Source organism: Elaeis guineensis, chromosome 3 (assembly GCF_000442705.2).
Source record: "Elaeis guineensis isolate ETL-2024a chromosome 3, EG11, whole genome shotgun sequence".
NCBI classification, from domain to species: domain Eukaryota; kingdom Viridiplantae; phylum Streptophyta; class Magnoliopsida; order Arecales; family Arecaceae; genus Elaeis; species Elaeis guineensis.
In genome coordinates, this window is record NC_025995.2 from 127,703,973 (window position 1) to 127,725,493 (window position 21,521).

General features: G+C 36.9%; 1 protein-coding gene across 20 annotated transcripts; it reads right to left on the bottom strand.

Moving 5' to 3' along the window:
- Positions 1–5,215: 5,215 nt before the first annotated feature.
- Positions 5,216–20,769, bottom strand: LOC114913967 (uncharacterized). 20 transcript variants are annotated; one of them, XR_012140296.1, is made up of 8 exons: positions 20,157–20,769; positions 18,441–18,872; positions 17,951–18,236; positions 16,239–16,288; positions 7,720–7,867; positions 6,158–7,479; positions 5,812–5,941; positions 5,216–5,710 (listed from the first exon to the last, which is right to left on the bottom strand). XR_012140296.1 is itself a non-coding variant. In XM_073254961.1 (6 exons), exons 2-6 carry the CDS (start codon positions 18,837–18,839, stop codon positions 7,471–7,473), a joined length of 882 nt encoding a protein of 293 aa, XP_073111062.1. In that variant the 5' UTR covers positions 18,840–18,872; positions 20,157–20,769; the 3' UTR covers positions 6,059–7,470. The 20 variants fall into 20 exon arrangements, 9 of the variants coding, with proteins under 9 accessions (XP_073111062.1, XP_073111061.1, XP_073111063.1 ...); XR_012140297.1 differs by having other exon boundaries at positions 5,812–5,988; XR_012140303.1 differs by lacking the exons at positions 5,216–5,710; positions 5,812–5,941 and having other exon boundaries at positions 6,059–6,309; positions 6,395–6,437; positions 7,375–7,479.
- Between the last annotated feature and the right edge of the window lie 752 nt (positions 20,770–21,521).

A 21,521-nucleotide genomic window follows, 5' to 3' on the forward strand; every position in this document is an offset into this window, starting at 1 on the left:
CGACCGAAGATTGCACAGCTGTGATGGAGGTTCTATGCACCGCATATCAATGCGGACAACCCTCCTATCAGGTCACCCGAATTCCAAAGCCCCTACCACCACCTTGGCTCCTACTAGAAAAATGGCCAACTCTCCACCAATCTCATCCTGGCCTTGCGAGAAACACATGGCATTTGAACTTGATATGCTTGGATTCTACACTCCCTATGGATTCCAGCTCATAGGAGCCCTCAAGGAACCATAAACAAGAAATAGGACCTTAGGAGGAAATATTTTACTAATGTGCATTCCCCAAGCAAATTCCCTTAGATCCATGGCTTCGGCTGAAACCCCTCCCTAATCAAAGCCCATTTGTTCATGTCTACAAGAGTTGGTTGCCCTGCCCTTGCTAAATGCCAAAGGCCCTGCCTTGATTTGTGCCAATCTGTCGGCGTATTGTTAGACAAAAGCGCCATGACCATCTCCCTCCTATGATTGGATAGTGTCGTGCCTTTGCCCTGGCAATTATATATATATATCTATATCTATATATATATTCCACCCTTAACGCTTTCATCTCACAGCCCCTACTCTTCTCCAGAGATTGGCTGGTTACAGCTAGCTGCATTTGAGCTAAAGGATGCAGTTTAAGCATGCTTAGCTGTGATAAAGGCACGGCACCTTGCTGACCGAGCGCATTAACATAATGCCAAGTCTCGTGTTTTGTTCGGGTTGCCTTCCATTTATCTCGTGACAGGCCCAGATAATCTTATCTTGCTCATGACGGTACTCCTCTGTCGTGATGCGAGATGTCGGAGTGACCGTAATTTCTCCGGACCCATTTACTCTCCTCCCAATGAGAATATCATGATGCTCATACTTCAGGACAGAATCATGCACATACAAACATGGATGCAAGCGTTATCGTCAAAACCGGCTCGGTTGATTTTGAGATGAGGAGGACGTCCACCGATCTAGTACAATAGAAGATAAAGCATTGATCTACCACAGAGAGCTACCAATGCATACATGAAAGAAAAAGAAAAAACTCAGTCGGAGTTGGCGCCGATCAAATCCTTCGATGTCTCGGCCGAATGAAACATTGAAGATAATAGGAGAAAAAAAAAAATTCATAACATATGAATAACCTATGTGTCTTTTATAGATGAAGAATTTCTATTCCACCGGATTTGGATTGGACTCTTCAGGTTTTAAATCTGAATAAAAAAAATTTTTGATTTTCTTTATCCAGATCAATCTAAAAATAAGAGCCTCACTAAATTTGACCTCCTGCTAAACCACATGTCAACCCATGACAAGTAAGTCGAATTTAGGCCACATAATATGCCAGAAAATAGTCAAATTAACTATAGATGAGCTTATCTTGTCTTGCTTATCTTTTAAATTCATGGGTCGGAAGCACAATCACATACGCAAACCTCGACTGATCCAAGCCATTGAACCCTTTTTATTTTAAGAGCCGCTAAGAATGGCTTCTTGTGCTGAAAGCTATTAATATTGGCTCTACAATCTGTGCAAGACCTGTTCTTCAATTTGCTATACGTCAAGTTGCTGGAGATCAGCTCTTCCACTTACAAAAGGCTAGCTCATCTGATCTATATAGATCTAGGGCATCTCTATATGTAAAAGTTAAAATACTTACAGTGGCACAAAGGCATGCTGAAGACCAGTTCATTGAGATTATAATCCTTTGAGATCAACTTGAGAGACGGTACGGGCTGAGGTCGGTTGCTAGACTCTTGCCCCCTAGTTTAGCCTTCGAAGGTAATTTTGAAATTGGACTTATTGGGTCTTTTTTTTTTTTTAGATCAGCTCTTTAAGCTATTTGTTGAGTGTAATCAGCTTATCTTTACCTTTGCCCTTTAATCAGCTGTAGTTGTGGTTATGTTTGAATAGATCCAAATCTTTTCTACATAATCATAGCCGCCTTTGTGCTAAGATAGACCTAGCTCTTTTCAACCAATCTAAGCTACCATTGTACCTTGACGAATCTGGATCTTTTCGACATTGTCTAACCTGCCTTCATGCCTGAACAGATCCAGAAATCACCTTCACATGAGAAGTCAATTAATGGAAATTAAATTAAAGTTTCTTTTACAATGGAGTAAATAATCTTTTCAAGTGCATGTGTTGCTGAGGTTGTGGCTTCCTTAGGTCGGCATCAAGGAGTTATAGTTGTATGAGGCCGACCTCTTATTATCTTTGCCATCTTGCTAAGTTTGGACAAGTCGTTGGCTGACACCTATACCCAGATTGTGCTAGGGCTTCCTCCTTCAACTGGCTTTAGCTTGCGACCTATAAGGCCAGGCTACCACTTCCATCTGCCCTAGCCGTAGCTAGGATTTTCCTAAGCCGATGTTAAGGCACTATCTGTCATCCGAGGATCTAGTCATGGGTAGATTTTTCTCCTTCTCAATGAGTTTTCTATCTAAAGGACTAGGCCAGGGAAGACCACTTATATTTCGAGCCTAGCAATAGCTAAGGTTTTATCCTGGCCAATGTTAGAGCACCATTTGGGATCCAAGGACCCAACCACAGCTAGGATTTTATCTTAGCTAGTGTTAAGGCACCACTTGTGATCCAAGGACCTAATTGTAACTAGGATATTTTGTCGGCTAACATTAGAGCCCTACTTGTAATTCAAGAGACCTAGTCATGGCTGGAAATTTGTCCAACTTGATAATCCTCACTTGAAAGCTTTGTATCCTCATGGGTATTTGCGTACTATTTGGAGAAGAGTTGAGTTGTAAAAGCTGGATCTTGCGCACTTAAAACCATCCAGAATAGTTAGATCATAAATAATCAATTCACTCATAGCATATGTATACATACCTATTTGAAGCCCATGAGATATATTGTAGTCTAGTCCAGCTACCATTATCTTATAGTCCCCACTTGGGTTTTAATTCCGAGTTATCAAGCTTGATAGATTTGGTCGTTTTGCATGCCAGTGGAGCCGGTTTAACAATGTTGAAGGGTTGGTTCCATCCAAAGTAGTAAAAGTAAATAAGGAGGCATCAGTTTTATCCATAATTGCAAGTATACAATGATGAACTAGATAAATGGATGCAAAAAACTAATTATAAAGGCAGAATTATGACAAACAGAGGCCAAAAATGAAAAGAGCACCAACAGAGGATGGAGTGCTTTAAAATTTGTGTAGATAGATGAATGACAAAAGATGTACTTTAAGATTTGTGCAAGCATACGAATAATAGTAAATAAAATACTTTGCAATCTATGTAAACTGATGAATTATGAAGGATAGAGTGCTTAAGATCTATATAGATAGATGAATGATAAAGAATAGAGTGCTTTGAGATCTGTTGAAATGAATCGATGATGGAGAATGTTCCATTTTAAAATTTATGCAAGTAAATGAATAACAAAGGATGGAACATTGCTAGACATTCTCCTATTTTTCCAAAATCTACATTCATAAAAATCAAGGGCTTCTAGCATCATCTATTCCTCTTTTCCATGCATGCTTATTCCATTTTGCATTGCTTTATTCTAATCAACAATCCGGAGCTTCACCAACAAAACTATGTTTCGCTCTTCTTAGCATACCAACACATTCAATTCTATATTCTCATCACTATGATACTGATTTTTTGACTTTTTTTTTAAAGTCAAACAATATTTTGAGGCATCAATTTTGAAGCTTCTACAGTCACCAATCATTTGTCATCTCCAAGCTAATTACGGAACCTGTTCAAAGTACATATGCACGTACATACGTACATATAGCATGATATGTATCTATGTATGTACACTAACAGATGAAAAAAGGAGCATACCAGTATTCAATGAGTCCAATGTACAGGGCCCAGCATCTCAGCGCGTCGATGACTCCGTTAAAACATTCAATCTGTAAAGGGACAAGTCAGATGATACGGTGGGCTTTCGCTGAATGGGATATGTACAACCAACCTCTTCTTTACCTCAAGGCTGTTGCAAGGGAATTATTGCTTACTAATAAAACCTGAGGCATGAAGAAAGAAGAATGGATAAGGAACCAAGTGCCGCGTGTTGCTTTCAATGAATAGATGAACGGAATAAATTAGAACATATGGAGGGTAAGAACAGTTACAATGCACATGAAAGAAATAGAGAAGCATTTGTGTGTACCATTTCTAAATATATATAGTGGAATCATGTGAGAAGAGATAAACACAAGATTCATGTCGGTTCCCTTTGCCACAGTATCTTTAGACCAGCAACAGAGAAAGGCCCATACGGTCACTGAAGGCATAATGCTGATCAGAGATTAATTTGGTCCCATGGCTGGGTCCACCACCACAGGCAACTTATTAACTCAACTGGATAACTGAGTGCAGAAGCATCACAAGGTTGTTACTTGGTACCAGCATTGGGTCTCGAGCATGCTGATACCCATCTGGCTATCCTTTGCAGAGCCTCTGATTGCTGTGCCCTTTATTATTTCGAAACTTATTACATTAAAATCCTAAAAGGTGTCAAAAAAAATCCAGTAAAATTTTTGGCTACACGGTAGTAGGTTTTCAGTCTTCAAAAGATTTTTTTCTTTTTGATCCACAGTCAGGGTTGCAAGCTAGACTTTTTTGTCCTCAAAAGATTGCTTGGATTCACGCGCGACAATTTTGCCACCACCAAGCCCCATAATTTCTGCTATATCTTGCTTTCATTTTTGCATTTTCCGCACCTCCTTGCCGCGTGCCATCGCCTTCACCACCATCAGAATTCTCCACCCTTGGGATCCATCTTTCATTTTCATTGGACCACTAAATTCTCTTGTAATCCTGAATAAACATCATGTTCAATGTGAAGCTCGAATACACCATCCATGATATGCCATTCCTAAGCCATGTTTTAATCCTGGCAAAGCATATAGCCAACAATTCTGATAGCCTACATAAGTTCATTTCCATCTTAAGTATATCGCAATGATGGACAAGTGATCATGAACATATAATGCTTTGCAGGATTTAGTTTTTGTTCTTCAACACATATAAGACGTCAAGCTTTTCCTTATCAATTTTTATCCCTTAGAATTCACCTTGATTGTCTCTTCCAACCACAGCAACAGCCTGACTTGGTCGATGCCATCATTTTCTCCAGATTACCGCTATCAGCTATTAACAGAAGTTGGTCACTAACCCCACAATCAGAACCGTCACAACACCGGAAATTATGAGCCGACGAGCCTATCCACCACAATAATGCAAATCTCCAGTATTTGAAATAGACAGCCAATTGAATAAGCAAAGAAAATATATGGGATGATTGTATCCACAGGTTTACAGCACCTTGCAACTTCAAGGTATTCCACCTTGCCCCATTTAGTTTTCGGTCGGATTCCTTCGGTAGGCACGCACTAGCTTAAGGATGTTGATGACCACCCTTACCACTACTGGAAGATCTCAATTATCTAGAGTTTGTCTCGTTAGACAGGAATTAAATACCTCAAAAAGCCAGGACCGTATGGAGGTCACTTGAGTTTCACTCGCATCATAATTTGGACACATCCCAGCTAGCTAAGCACATCTAATTGTATGCTGCAAGACCGCTACCTTTATCAACTAACGACAATTTATCCATCCATCCAGCATATCCTGTTATTATGTAAGAATAATTCACAAATCAAGATTGCCAATGTCCATGTCACACTCCGATTATCTTGACAAACAGCCATCTGGTACACAATTGGCTATGACAAACTTATGGCATCCTGTCAACAAAGACGAGCACAGCTTAGAAAATAATTTTTAGCAAACATAAGCCCACAAATAAGTTTCTTCAAAAAAATCATGGTTGATGTAGACATATAACCTGTGATGCACCCAATCTGCTGGAAACAAGGTGAACCATGAATTTGCGTTAGCGTGTCAGTGGAATTCAGATGTTGAATTAAATAAGTTTCATTGTATGAAAAATAGGTATGGTTCTGCCAGATGAAGACCTGCATATCCATCAAACCTGATTTCCCTTTCTCAGATAAGCTACAAACTTAACAGAATCAGATGCAAGGAACATGTGAGCTCACCATGGATAATTTCATCAATAATATACCCTTCTCAAGACATTAAAAAAAAAAAAAAAAAAAAAAAAAAAACATACTTGACGTGATTTTGAATTCAAAAATAAGATACAGAAAGCACTCATGAAAACTGAATACCATTTGACTGCGGTCTTCCGTTGGGTGTTTGCAAGGTGGTCAGGCAATAAGAAAATCAGTACATTTAGCAGGACATTATGCTGAATATGTCACAACCCTCCTACCAAGAGACCATGGGACCATCATACAGTAGTTGTTGGAACTGTAGCCCCCTATGCTTGCATAAACAGGACCTAAGAAGCTTTAAATGTGATGGGGCATTTAAAGAAATCTGAATTTGGCTTATTCAATGCATACCGCTGATTGCAAGGATTCCTTGAGGTCACAAGAGTCAGAAGACCTGCAAAATGATACTGTTATATTACGGTTCAAGCCAGACCTGACAATAAACTGAAAAAACTCCCTTCAGATCATCATCATTTTATCAACTTTATCAATTGGTTTTCCCAGTACACTGGGTTCTAGTCTTGAAAATAGTTCAATAACTCATTTTGCCAGTTCAGCTAGATGGCAACAAGATAATATCAAAATGCTACATTGTGCAGTAATAAATTTACACATGCATGTTGAGTAGGGCCTTTTGCAGCTTGAACAGAGCCATGATCACACCCACACCTCTGACATACCACTAGATGTAGGGCCACTTGAAAATCAAACCATATGTTGTTCACACAGCATGCAGATATTCATATCTACAAGATGTGCTCTTATAGCATTCCTGCTAAATATTCCGAATATATCAACATTTAATATCATGAAAAACTCAATAAACCAAATAAGAATATTGCATTAAAAAAACTAAAAGATATCAAGTATATAAGTAAAAAAAAAAAGAATATAATTAAATAAATAACGAAGAAATGGCATTTTGATCAGCAAGGATACATACCATTTACAGTAAGTCTATAAGATTTCAACATTTGGAAATGTTGATCATTTACAGATTCCGAAAAAAGGTTACCAAAGGTCTTAAAAAGAACAAAAACACAAATATATTATAAATTGTGAAATAAAGTATCACTTTTTTTTTATGACGATGAACTCGAACATGGCCTTGCTAATGAAAGAAGGCAAAGAAAAAGTAGACACAGAATCCTGCATTTAACAAAAAAGCATATAGAAGATCCCATGAGTTCTTTTTTGGTTTACTCATCAATGCTCAGAGAAAAAGAAGCCAGAGAAGGGACAAAAGGGTGCAGGCATCCTTGATAAACACCAGAATTTTCTTAAATGCTGAAGTTACGAAGATATAACATGAAACAAATGGATGACCACACCTCACTTGAAAGCTAGCTCCTCAAGCTTGATATTGGCTTTTTTTTTTTGTTGATATATAAGATATTTTTTACCAGTAGATCTCTTCCTTGATCATTTTATTCACCCTGCATCCCAACAGAGAAAATGCCATTCATTTAGAAATAGGACAAGAAAATATGGACTAGAAAGTAGAAAGAGCATCTTACAAAAACCTGAGCAAATGTATGAAATAAGAATTAGGGAAAAACTAAGATCTGATCAAAAACTAAATTAGTGAAAGTAACAATCAGCACCAGTCACTGTTCCTGAGGCAGGACAGGTGCGCAAGAACAAAAATTAGAAGTGTTTTCCTGAGAATTACTTACATTCCTTTACCTCAATCAATCCAAAGTTTTTCTTATTATCTCCAATCCAGATTCTTCCAGTTGCATAGCCAACAAGATATGAAATGAAGCAACCACCGGAGATAATAGAAATGCCAGTACTCCAACTCTTCATTTTTGCATAAAATTTCTAAGAACGAAAACAAATGATTCACAATGATCCCCAAGTACTATAGCCAAAAGGGAGGCGTAAAATCCAACAGTACCAACAACCAAATGGAGGGGTAAATTCCATCAATGCCAAAAGAATAACATAATGGTGCTACAAGAACGTAAAATCCAAGAACTACTATACCAATTTGATTTCCTCAAACTCAGACACAATACAATTTGAAATAAATCAGGTTTAAGAAAAAATATATTCAGTTCAGCTTCTTCCAGCAGTGTTTAAATGCAATCCAGTATTTGGTGAACAACACTACAATTAAATATGGCTTAACTAACTGCCTATAATTTTCAGGATTAGATCTTGCATATCCGGGATTAAATTTTGTGAATCCACTCATAAGAGGGGATGAGGGGTTTTCAGGGGTTGATCTACTTCACACACTTTTTTCTTTTGCATTTCTAGAAGTACTTACCATCTAGTATGGCATCAAAAGATACAAGGCAATTTCTTGTGCCTACTTTGTTTGGTGCACATAAAATGATGATTGGATAATTTAAATCACAATATGTCAACCATATGATCCTTGTATCAAGGTTCTAAAGTCCAGGACCGGGTTTCGATCAGGGACCAAGTCGAGACAATATCAAGATGGCACCATTCCGACACTTGGAATGGTTCAGCACCTTGGTTCTTCATTGGATTTCAGTTTTTTTTCCCCTAATTGTTTGTTGTTTCTAATGATTGTTCAGATATTTCCTAATGGTTGACTATCTTATAAAATTTATGATTCGGGCATCAGCCATCACGTTCACCATCCCGATATGTATTGGCTGGTACTAACAAGGACAACCTAACTTTTCATGTACACGGTCACAAGCTTGATAACTCACCAATTCTATCTAACACGGCTGTGAAGGCCAGGATTTAACCATTGCCTAGCATCTTTAATGTTTTCCACTTGGTCTATACTCTCTCATCTTGGATCATTTAGATTGAAGATTTTGAGTTAGCTATCAATATATAATATTGAATGACACACTTTATGAGGTTTAAGTTGATAGTTTGTGACATTAGGTGTGAACTTATGCTGAAAATCTGGAGGAAGGATATATGATGCAACATATTGTGGCAGGACAAAAACCCCACTATAGCACGTGCAATGCAAGGTGCTAGAATGAGTGGAAGGAAGTTGAAGGAGCAGGGGCAAGTCACTCTCTTCCAAGGCCACAAACATCACCATGACCAGCCACTCTAAGGATACAACTCTCACATGCTCACTCACAAACTCTAGGAATCCACCAAAAGGAAGGAGAGAGAAAATGACAAGAGAAGAATAATTCCCACAACAGAATCTCCACTAATCAATAACTTAGATATCTTAAGTATGATTACAAGAGGAGCCCCAATGAGGGTATCCATAAATAATATAAGAGGTCTCTTTTCTTCTTCTTTCCAATATGGGATTCCAAAGTCTATTCTAACTTGAAGAACCCTAACTATTGACTTTCCTAATAATATCAAAAGTTCTCAAAAAGAAAAGTTCACAAAAATCAAAACTCCCAAGCATGAACTAACATCAAAATTTTCTTACAAGATAATCCTAGCTTAGGTTCCCAGACCTGTGTGTATAGAACCCGCGACCCGTGTAGTCGCACATGTGCCCTGCACGGTCCCATGCGCATGGTCCCATGACCTATGCATTCCAATCTTGCATCCAATGTTGGGCTCAAACCCACTCGCCTAGCAAGTGAGCCCTAGACTCTCCAGCATCAGTATCCATTGCCTCTTTGGCATCAATATGCATTGCCTATTAAAATTATGCTCAGTAACACCAATATGTTTCTTCTACAAAATTCAAGAAATAGGACCTGTGTAAATGAAAATTAACAATTAAATATTCAAAACATGTATTCCGTACATAATTTTCATTCATTCTACCCTGCCACGATCTCCCAATTCTGCTTTCCTTGTGAATTCCCCATCCCACACAAAAGTAACTCATCCTATTTTCCTTGATCCCACAAACCCCTCAATCAAAACTTCACTGAATGGCAAAGTCCATCCAATTGAAGGGATGATCATCTTTTATGATATCATTCCTTAGTCATAGTGAATCCCCAATCTGGAATGGAACTAACCCCTATTGGATTTAATGATTCCCTGGTGATGGACTAAATAGCTTTCTTGCTGTCATGGAATAAAGCAAATGAAATATTTCAATTTTGTGAGGCATCTTATGACTCAAACTATCTATATGGAGTCCCTTAGGTGGCATTTGGTGGCCTGAATGGGATCACTATTTACTGGTGCTCCTCATCCTAGGGGAATATGATCCTCAATGATCTAAGATCACCGCATTTAGTACGTTATATTCCAGTGATTAAAGATCTCTAGTTATCCAAGGGTAACCTATTTGGTATGCCATGCGAATCCAAGTTCACTGGCCATATAATACCAAACTACCCCTGATAATTCCGTATATTTACAACTATTAAACAAGAATTCTCAAATAAATTATAAGAATACACATATGCATGGCTAGCAGCAGCAGATCCATGCAATTTATATGTAGAATTGCTTGGACAAACCAGTTATAATTTTCAAAGCAAAATTATTAATCCTATAAGAATATATTAATTATGATTCTAGAATTAATATTTTCATTAATACTTATATTATATTATAGTCAATAATAATATTTATTTTGATTAGGAAAATAAGGCAAATAGAGGTAGGATATTAAATAATTTCATAATATAAATATAAAGCATAATAATATATTTCTATTTTAATTTATAAAAGTATAATTTAATAATATGATAATAATATATTAATAACATATTATAATATAATATATACCATGAATACTATATATGTAATATCAATATAATATATTAATATTAATAGTAAATTGATGTACCGTATTTCTTGTTGGACCGAGAGGCATTATTGTCCCAAATTTCAATCCAGGATCACTACCCTGGGGTGATCTTGGAAACCTATCCTCAAGGATGGATTTAAGATCACTGGGTTAAGCAGTGATTGTAGGAGTACAGTAATTTGGGATCACTGCCACATAGAACTACTGAAGTGCAATCAAATATGGTGATCTCATCATCTCTACCCATATTACCTTTGATCTTGGGGTCATCACCTCACACCAAATGCTCCCATAGTCACACAAATAAAGATCTAATTGCGAGTTCTAATGAATCTGGGGCTCAAATTTCACTATCAAATCTGACATAAGATGGTGATGCCTCACTTTTGTGTTTGTACATCCTCCATCTCAATCTTTTACTTCTCCTTACAAGTCCAAAGCTCTATATTGCCTCTGTTTCTAAGGTGAGGTCAGCATGGATTTAGATACCTCTTATGCAGCTGACAATGTAGTTTCTGAACAGCCTGCTAATCAACTCTTACACATATAGGTTGCAAAGGCAGCCATCCCTACTCCACACTGGCAACCTTGACCAGATCCAATTAGAATATGTAGCATACCTGATTGATTCAAGCAGAGGGGGCATTTGATGGGGTGTTGTGATCCTATGAAATGATAAAATGATTTCTACTAGATCTTTGCCATTAGACTTGGCTAGTTATTTGAACATAACCTGAACGGATAACCCAAAAGGTGAATCAGATGATGAATTACAATTAATCAAAAGCAATTTCAAGGACCAACACAAGAGGAAAGATAACATTGTAGATGGTTGTGATCCTGTCAAACAATATGCTGTTTGGAATCAGATTTTCTTGACATCATCATTATGTGAATCATTTTGCAAATAACAGACTTGAAAAAAGAGTACTTGATGAATTGCCAGTGCAAGGTCACAAATGGACATTTGGAGAATTGGTCTTAAAACTACAAACTCATCTTTCTCATGATAGGTTTCCTTTTATACATCAATCATATACTGGAGTCATAGACCAATGAAGACTCTGAAAAAAGAGAGTGAACTTCAAGAAAGGGATGCTTTACAATATTCACGCCACACCTTGTTTAGCTATTAATGCTTTGAAGAGAAAGAGGAATTTGGCTATTAACTCTGGCAAAGCTTATTCATTATATTATAATATATATATATATATATATATATATATATATATATAGTCGTAATATTCACACTTTGCTTAACAAAGTCATCCACCCCATTTTGGGTAAGCCCCAGAGCCTCCATTCCGCTTTCATCTGCAAGTTTGGAAGGAGCAATTTTAGCCATCTTGACCGAACTCAGATTTATATGAACTAATGAAGCAAATATATCAAATTGATTCTGACTAAATCAGAGCTTGGGTCTCAATTGGGAAGCCATTACCACCCATATGTATAAAATTCACTGGGACAGATCCACAATTAGGTTAGGATATAAATATAGTCAAATCAAGATGCATGCAAATCAATTGCAGTTGTACTCTAATGCCTAATAGAAATGTGTCAACCTTTGGATTCTAATCTCACTTTTGTCAAAATGTTGATCTTTGCTATTATTTTTTGATTTGCACCAATTTATTTTTTGAACCATTTATTACTTTTCTTATATGTATTTCTATGTTATTAACATATTTTACTTGAATTTGCTTTCTGATAAAGCTTTTTTTGTCTATTTTAAACTGACATTCAAGTGCAATTCTCCACCATTATCCATTTGCCATCACACACCAAAGGACACTGATAACTTAAACCTCCCTTTTATAAAACAGATATTAAATTAAACATCCTTATAAACCAAGAAAATATTTTACAGGAATAAACATGCTTGAGAGAGATAGAGAGGACCAAAACATAAGATTGCCAAAGTAAAAGGTGCGTTCACACAATATTTCATATACCCATTTCTTTTCTAATGTTAATTGCATTTATGATGAACTGTTAACAATTCCCAATCTTGACTTAGATGCATCTGCAGATCAAATTTTACCAATATGTCAAAAGAAGGGCATTCATAATAGTATGGACCAGAAAAGTCTTGGTTACACTGGCTGTTTTCTGTTGGTCAAACTCCAACTTTCATTATGGAACAAGATTTATAACTTGATCAATTCATAACTCACAAAAACTGAATCGCCCGTTAAACTTAAACCTACCAATGATCAGGTTTACCAAACCTGATCTCAAGGGGAGATTCTCTGCATGAAATATTTTTAGGTTAAATTTAATCTCAGGACCAATGCATGGGGAAGAGATGGGGCAGAGAGCGAGGAGAGGGAGAGGAAGAGAGCACCTTGGTTTGAGAAATAAGCCGCCCCACAGGGGTGGGGGGTGGGCGAGAGTGTGGGAGAGAGAGCAGAGAGGGAGAAGGAGGGGGGAGAGGAGAGAGGGAGAAGGAGAGAGAGAGAGAGAGGGCCGAAAGAGGGGTTTGGCCCTCGGTTCCCTTGTTTCTAGTGAAACAGGGGCCCGGGAGTGTGCCTTCTTTATTTGCAATTTTTAGGTGAAGCCATAGCTTCCTCACTGCCAAATTAGGATGCCCCATCACTAGATTGAGCCATTCCCTTGCCAAATCTTGCCAACCCACTACCAAATCAGGCCACGCTAGTGCTAGATTTGGCCTCCCTACCACTAGAGCCCACCATCCAAACACAAATCTGGCAACTCCACCACCATATCTACAGCAGGTCCCCCACTAGATTGGGCCACCCAAACACAGATCCAACTGCCTGATTACTGGATCCAGATAGCCTACCACTCAATGTAGTCAAATCAATGCTGCCCATCCCTATCATGCCTAATCCAGCTGCCTCATCACCACCGTCTGTTACCAACAATCACTAGATCTGGCTGGCATGCAACCATTTGCTATCACCATCTCTTAGATAAATAAATCAGACTCCATCAACTGGGCTGATGCTGGTCTGGTTCACATCATTCATGGATGATCCTGTAGCAGGTCGGTTTAGTTTCAAGTCAACATTGTATTCACACAGGAGACTGACTCCAATGGAATCCAACCCATTGCTGCTCCTAGATTGTCCAATCTTTAACCTTCAAATCAAAAATAACATTGCTTGTCTTTCTCAGTCCATCAACAAGTTCATTGCCTTTACTTTGTCCATGCATACCTAGACCTCAACCTCCAAAATAATTTCTTTTTTCATCCACATTCAAGGATCTAAAGGACCCAATACAAGATAGCATGATATAAAAATTTTTAGCTTACAATTGGAACAGTGCCATTATTCAAAACAGAAACATACAATTTATACCTCACTACAAAATATATTAGTTTCAGTTGGATAGATTATGTCAATATCAGTGGCCTGAAATTTGGAATAGTTTTGGCCTCAACTTCATAATCTTCAAAGCATTAGGACCCTGGCTAATCAAACAAAGAAATTCTGAATTTAAAATTAAATCCTTGATCATAAATTATATCCATCAGAATTCTCCTTCTCACCTTGATCATAGACTGTGAATCTTGCTTTTAAGTCTATAATTGAAATATCTAAGGATGCTAAATTCAGACCCACTCCCATGGAAGAACTACCCATTTTTCAACTTCTTTTCCTGTTTGAAATTAACATTTACAATCTCCAAAGCAATTACTAAAGGTTATATATTCTTAACAGTATGCAAATATTGGAACAGTTACTTTTTCCATTCTCACGCAGGAAAAAAAAAAAAAAAGGAAAAGACAAAGTGGTAAGGGAGGTCCAAGAAGCCATCGTTGTGAGCCCTGAACTACTCATGTCTATCCTCTAACATTCAAAGCAAGATTACCCAATCTTGATCTTGATATCTGACAAAGTCCACAACATGCCCCAATGGATTACTGATATTTCCACCTTCCTAATGAAAATAGATAATGCTAGAATCTTTGCAGCACACCATAGGTCAGATTATAGAGACTAAAGTCACAAAACAACATCAATGTTCTAAAATTCTGATTTCCTTAGTTCATTCCAGTGCATCAACAGTACCAACAGTTTCAGCCAAAAAAGTGCTCCTTTTGCTTAGAATCTGAAGCAAGAAGAAAATGCTCATTGTAAACAATATACATTATTTATCCAACAATTATCCTAAGCAGGATACCCCTAGAAGTAGCGAGAAACTTCGAAGATCAACAAGTCTTGCATGATTAAGTAAATGCTTATAGTTGCTCAAAATTTGTATACAAAAATCAGCTTAATATTAAGCTAGTTTTCTTTTTTACACATAATTTTTCTGTAATTTTTTCAGTCATACCAACCATATACTTGCTTAGGAAAAACATGCTTTACGGTTAAAAGTTCCCTCCAATAGTTACTCTCCTATGAACACCGCAACAAGTATCCACTTTATAGCTTACTTTTTTTTTAGAAAAAACATTTTCCATCATTTTGCAGTTAGAAGAAAGAGAGAAAAGTAAAAAGAAAATGTATGGTAATTTCTTGTAAAGGGGCTTAAAAGTTTTTCCTCTCTAATAGGTAGTGAATTTAAGAAAAAGTAACAAAACCAAAGTGAATAAAAATAACTTACCAGATCCTAACTACTTTCCCTACAACTTTCTTTGCAGTTTCTTAGTTCAACCGAATATGAGAAAATTCTTGATTTCCCTTTGTTTTCTTTTCCTTTACTGATTTAGGTTTCCTTTATTTCATTTTCTTGACAACCGAACAGTCTCAAAGAGCCATATATTAAATAAAAAACTTTTGCAACAAGATGAACTCTACAATAGAAATATTGACTCTACTATACTATGGGTTATCCAAAACAACATTGATTTAGCACACACTCATTGGTAGTCCTAGACTCTACAAGCATAATGGGATTCTGTGGTCAATCCATCCTATGCCTGGTAGTATAAAAATGATACTAATGGATGAAAATAAGCCTTCATTCTGTCTATCTTCTTCAGGATTTTTGTATGTGATAAATGAGTTGAGACAGTATGTGTAGTGACTTGCCTTTTCTTGCTCAAATATTTAATCACCTACCATACAAAATACTGTAAATTTCTTGAAGTAAGGTTTCCCACACCAGATTGCATCACTGCCACCCACATGCTCCTAAACATTCTCTGTCTGCTGAGTTCAACATGGACTACTATTTTCCTCAAAAAAATATAGACTATCATGCAAACACAAATGTTACTTCAAAAACTCTTTTTTTTGGTTATTGCCATTCAATTTTCTTGCGATAAAGTGTATTCAAAGTAGAAAAAATAATCAGGACACAATAACAAAATTGAATCTTTTCTACAACCTAAACTAAGAAAAAGCTAGTTGCCACACATACATATCAAAAAGCAGCAGCTGGTTACAAGGTATCACAAGCACTAAGCAAGCCTGAAATAGAATGAACTAAAAGATCTGAAGGTACCAACTTAATGGCTTATGCTGACATGTTTGTAAGAATCAGATGGAAATGTTGCAACACTGTTCGAAGTCCACAACATGTAAAAAACATCACCATCATCATGGACCCATGGAAGCATACTTTACAAGCCTCCAACTTTGGCCCTGGAAAAGGCATGAGAAGTATCAAATATGTTCGCCAAATGGAACTCTCATATAGAGCAGAACTTAGTGAATGAAATCAAAGCACTGAAGTTTTTATTTAAAACGGCAAAAATTTTGTCATATAAAGGGCACAGAAAAGGTTTCATAGTCAAGGGTTTCACAAAATTATTGATCCTAAGAACTCCACCAATACTGACCGAATTCAGAGACATCTTAAGGATGTAAACTAAGAACTCCATCAATACTGACCAAATTCAGAGACATCTTAAGGATGTAAAAATGAGCATAAAATTGACCATCAATTACTAATGATGCACCTTATCATACTGAGACTTCACAAGATGCCCATCCAGCACAGCAAATAAAGCAGCAAATTAACAATAAGCAAAAAACACTGATAGGTTGCCCATGCTTGAGGATTTCCATCATTTTGATGCAATGAGCACAAGCTTAAACCAAAGGTGAAAAAACACATTATCAAGGATGTATATATGAGATAAACTTATTAATGAGATTTTGCATGTACCCAAAATCAGCATATAAACCATCCAAACAACATTTTTGTTAATTTATTCTGTAAAATGAAAGCATTTTAGGTGCTAGAGAAAGCTCCAGCTTCTTTTTGTAAACATGCATCATTTGTAGCAGAACTTTTAAGGATATTGCAGCAACACTGATTAATCACATAACGTGACAAGGCTTAAAGAACAAGGAGCTGGTGGTTGATGCCTTCAGATCATCTTAGATATAAAACCTACTGTAAGAGACACAGCCAGTTCTTTGCTACAATATTATTTGTAGTAAACTTTGCACCTTCATCAGAATTATTTCTTAATATCATTCATCGCATTTCAACATTTTAAAATCCTGAAAACAATGTATGGTGAATTGAGTAACCATAAAATGGCACCAGGAAAAAAAAAAATAAACAACAAATCAGATTACAAAAAGGCTTCAAGATAAACAATTCATTGCTCTATTGAAGCTTATAATACAAATTTTTTTTTTGGCCATAGTAGTTCACTGTCTTAACAGCTGATACACTAGTTCACTGCCCAAGATGCAGCTATAATTTCATCCTACATTACAATGCAATAAAAAAAATATAACAAATAAACCTGATGATAGAGTAAAAAAGTATTCTGCCATGACCTAATTATGGCTTCTGGTTAGCTTAGAGGGTTCCGCCTATTTCAGAAGTCACTAAATTCTTTATCTCCAACAAATGTTCATCATTTGATATGTTTAGCATAAGACGCAGGTCTGTCATCAATGCCTCCTGTTCCCAGCTTATGGGTCCAGAAGCATAGAATGCACTCATAGTGGAACGGTAAGCATGCAACTCCAACTGATGAATTTCTGCTGCTAACACCTCTTTAGTGGGAGGAGATGATTCTCTTCCTGACCCACAACAAATTTCAGCATCGTCTGAATGACTAGACAAATCTTGAGTAAGACCCATTCCAGGACAGTGTGGTAATCTATATGGACTATTGCTGGCACTACAACTACCAACAGAGGATGAGGCACTCTCAGCATCACTAGATTCTGAACTTGTTATGAGACAACATTTAACATCAATATTTGGTAATCCCCTCTGTGAATCCAATTTAGAAAACCCAGTCATTTTGTTGTTTAAGGAAGCATGCAAGCATTGCTCACCCAGAACTGTTCGTGGGGAAGCGACAGCATCTACCTTTTCCAATGACTGGGAGGAATGAATTCCAAATATTCGCTCACACCGTCCATCTTTCTCAATTGCTCTCAACTTTCTGCTAGCTTCATTGCATCTCTCGATAGGTTGCGATGAGGCTCGTGGCCTTTTCTTTGTGCCTCTTGAGAAGACAAGAGCATTATGACTTTCTAGATATGGCTGAGGCATCTGACATTTAAATTTTTTTGCTTTTGACAGACTGCTCATCATTCTATCATTGGGTTTTCCAGAATCCTGAAAACAAATGCAAAACTGGTAAGACACCACAAAAAGAATAAAAAGAACAACCAATGCAATTTATTTTGGTGCAAAAATAGAAGTACCAAGCAGGTCTGAATCAGTATAGAGTTCATAAACAGAAAAATATGCTGACATGCATCAAGAACAAAACTGTGGTAGAAATTGCATGATGTCGACAAAGGGATTGAATGATGATACCTTTTGAATCACAACCCATTTTTCATCTTGCCAAGATTGTCGCAGCCTGAGGTCAGATGTGTGGACTTTGAACTCCCCGCAAGATCCAAGGAGCCTCACAAAAAAGTAACCATCATCAACAACCCTTGAAACCTCTGCAAGCTTCCACGAGTTATTGTCCAAGACCTCAAGAATGTCACCAGGGACCCAATCCCTTGGACCCTTCGCTGATGGGGGACATGGTCTTATGACCTTTCTTGGTACTCTTTCCACGGCTGTACACATGTTTGCTAAAAAAGTATTATACCTAACATAGTAGTTATGCCCATTGCCAGAGATTATCTCAGCAGGCCACCAGGAGCCTGATGGCACCTCCTTCTTGTTCAACACTTCCACCTTGCTTCCTTTCTTGAATCTCATGATAACAATGATAACAGGCCTTAATAGTAAACCCTGATTTCAAAAAAATGAAAATAAGATAGATAAATAAATAGGAAGATTATGAGACCAGATTGACACCATCATGGTAATGTATCATGAGTAATCAAACTTTGTCCATGACACATATACCAGCTAACAAGAAATCATAAACCTGATTGTGCAAGCATATAAATCGTTGTAACAAAGGACAAATTCTAAGACCATGGAACATGGGAGAAAAATAATAGAAAAGAAGAAGAAGAAGAAGCAGAAGAAGATTACCATTAAAAAAAAAAATCAAAGGGCATCCAACCTGACTTAATGACCAGAATTAAACCCTAAAATACATAATAATCACTATTCCAGGTTAAAGAATATACAAAAGAAACAATTTAGCATCAGTTATTATCACTTTAAGATTTGTTTACTTTTTCTTAGAGGGAAAACATGTGATGTTTAATTATGTTAGCATCATTTATCAGAACATTAAGTCTTCTGCAAGAACATTAATAAAATCACAAGCCTTTAAGCATAAACAACAAACAGGCTTCATGAAAAAAGCCTACACTCTACCTCCACAAACAATCTTGCACATGATTCTTTTAACAAAGAACTAGCAAGACAATAAGTTATGCAGGCCGAATGCAAGAGATCTGAAAAATAGATTTCTTCTCAACCTTAGCAATGGTTGGAACCATATCCAAGAAAGATTTTCCAAGAAAACACTACAATCATCCAAAACTCGTTTCATGAACAAGACAAAAAGGGATGAAGTACCTATTGTCGCACAGAAATACAAGAAACGGCGTATGTGGCAAGAACCAGAGGTCATCCGACACGTGCAGAGAAAAGAAACTCAGATAACATCAGAAGAAATCAATCGGTTTTGATAAAAAGAATGGGAAACAGTAATACAAAAAATCTAAACTTCCGACAATAACATCAATCAGCGGAGCCACGAGAATCGTACATAATATCATGTATGATTCTTTTATCAGAAACTTGTCAGCGTATCCAGTTACGCAGACCCTGACAACGGTCGGAACCCTAATCACATGACAAATTTCCAAGAAAATCCAAGAATCACCTAAAACTCGGTTCATGATTAACAAACGAAAAAAGCGCCATAAAACATATATGTACAAGAAATCAATAAAAACCATCAACAAACATTAGCAAGAATTCAGGATCATCGAATGCATGCAGAAAAGAGAACAGGAAAAAAAAAAAAAAACGATCAACCGTGATTCAAAACCACGACATTAACTGAGGAGATTAATATCACAAAATCTAGAAAGAAAAAAAAAAATTACTAACCTTTTTTATTAGCAAGCGAGAAGATCGAGCGAACACAAGAAGATGGAGGAGAACGGACTCTTGGATTTTTCCTGGTTCCTCTTCCTTCTGATTTCCGTGCGAGAAAGTATAATATGGGATCGAGTGGGTTACTTAAATCCGATTTTTCGCTTGCTTTTCAAGTCCGCCATGTTGCCGAGCGACCCGAGCCGATCTCAGACGTTGATTGGGCCGTTACGTTTTTCGCTTAGTTGTGGAGATCCATTTACAAGCTACGATGCACTCAAGACATAAGATATAAAATGGACGGCCGATGACAAGTTATATTTCGATATAGTGTTGATATAACTTTGTGATCACGCTTGTCCAGTTTGGAAATGTTGGTTCGTTTCGATCACTTTTCCTTGCGATGCAGGGAAGGGATGGTGGACCCTAAACAAATATGCATACACGGTTAAAGAAATTTTGGATTTTGAGTGTCCTTTTGGGCATCACGGGTTGCACGTGATGGAAGAAATAGGGATTCTGTTATGCGAGTTGGAGATTTCTTTCCAGGTTTTGAGGCAGCACCGGCGATGGAGGAGGATGCTTGTTCTGGATTCACCTTTGTTTGGATCTACGGAAGAAATTGATTCGACTCTATCATACAGAAAGTGGATGGTTAAGATATTGGATATTGAATGGTCGGATATTTAAAAATAAAAATAAAAATTTTAAAAATAAAATTAAATATTTATTTTATTAATAATAAAATATTTTAATCATCTCATATGGATAATTTTTTTTTTATTTTATGAATAAATACTATCTAAAGAAAATAATTTATTCATTTTAAAAAATATAAAAATATGAATAAGTTGATCAGTTGTCTAATTTTTTTATAATATTTATCCATTGGTCAAATATTAATCAGATGAGAGAACAATAGGAATGCAAATTTTGGTGAACTGAACTTAAATGCCTAATTCACGACACTAGCAAGGTATATGAGTCGCATTGGGTTCAGACACAGGTCTTGAAGTGAATTCAATGGTATCATGTGAATTGGGCCGCTCCTAGAATGACCAACTAGTCTTTATTAATTTATTACTCGATTTGGTGGCCATCTTGACATGACGTAAATGTAAGATTTGTGGCACTAACAGGATCTGTTCTATATAATGACATTAATTAATAGTAGAAGGATGAAAAAAAAATGTCATGGATGTGGCATGGATGTGGTCTATTACTTGCTGTCATTTCCTTTCCTCTCCTTGTTTGTTAGTTTTTGTTTCAAAGTTGTACATATAGGATGGATAGCAAGAACATCTAGGTCTTGGACTTGGGGTCCCAATTTAATTAAAGCACACACTCTAGTTAGGATGTTGATCTGGAGTCAGTACCTTC

Coding starts and splice junctions, on each gene's coding strand:
- LOC114913967 (XM_073254958.1), bottom strand. CDS start 18,839: ATGAGATTCAAGAAAGGAAGCAAGGTGGAAGTGTTGAACAAGAAGGAG. Junction 18,237..18,440: donor AATGGGTTGTGATTCAAAAG/GTATCATCATTC, acceptor ATTTGTTTTCAG/GATTCTGGAAAACCCAATGA.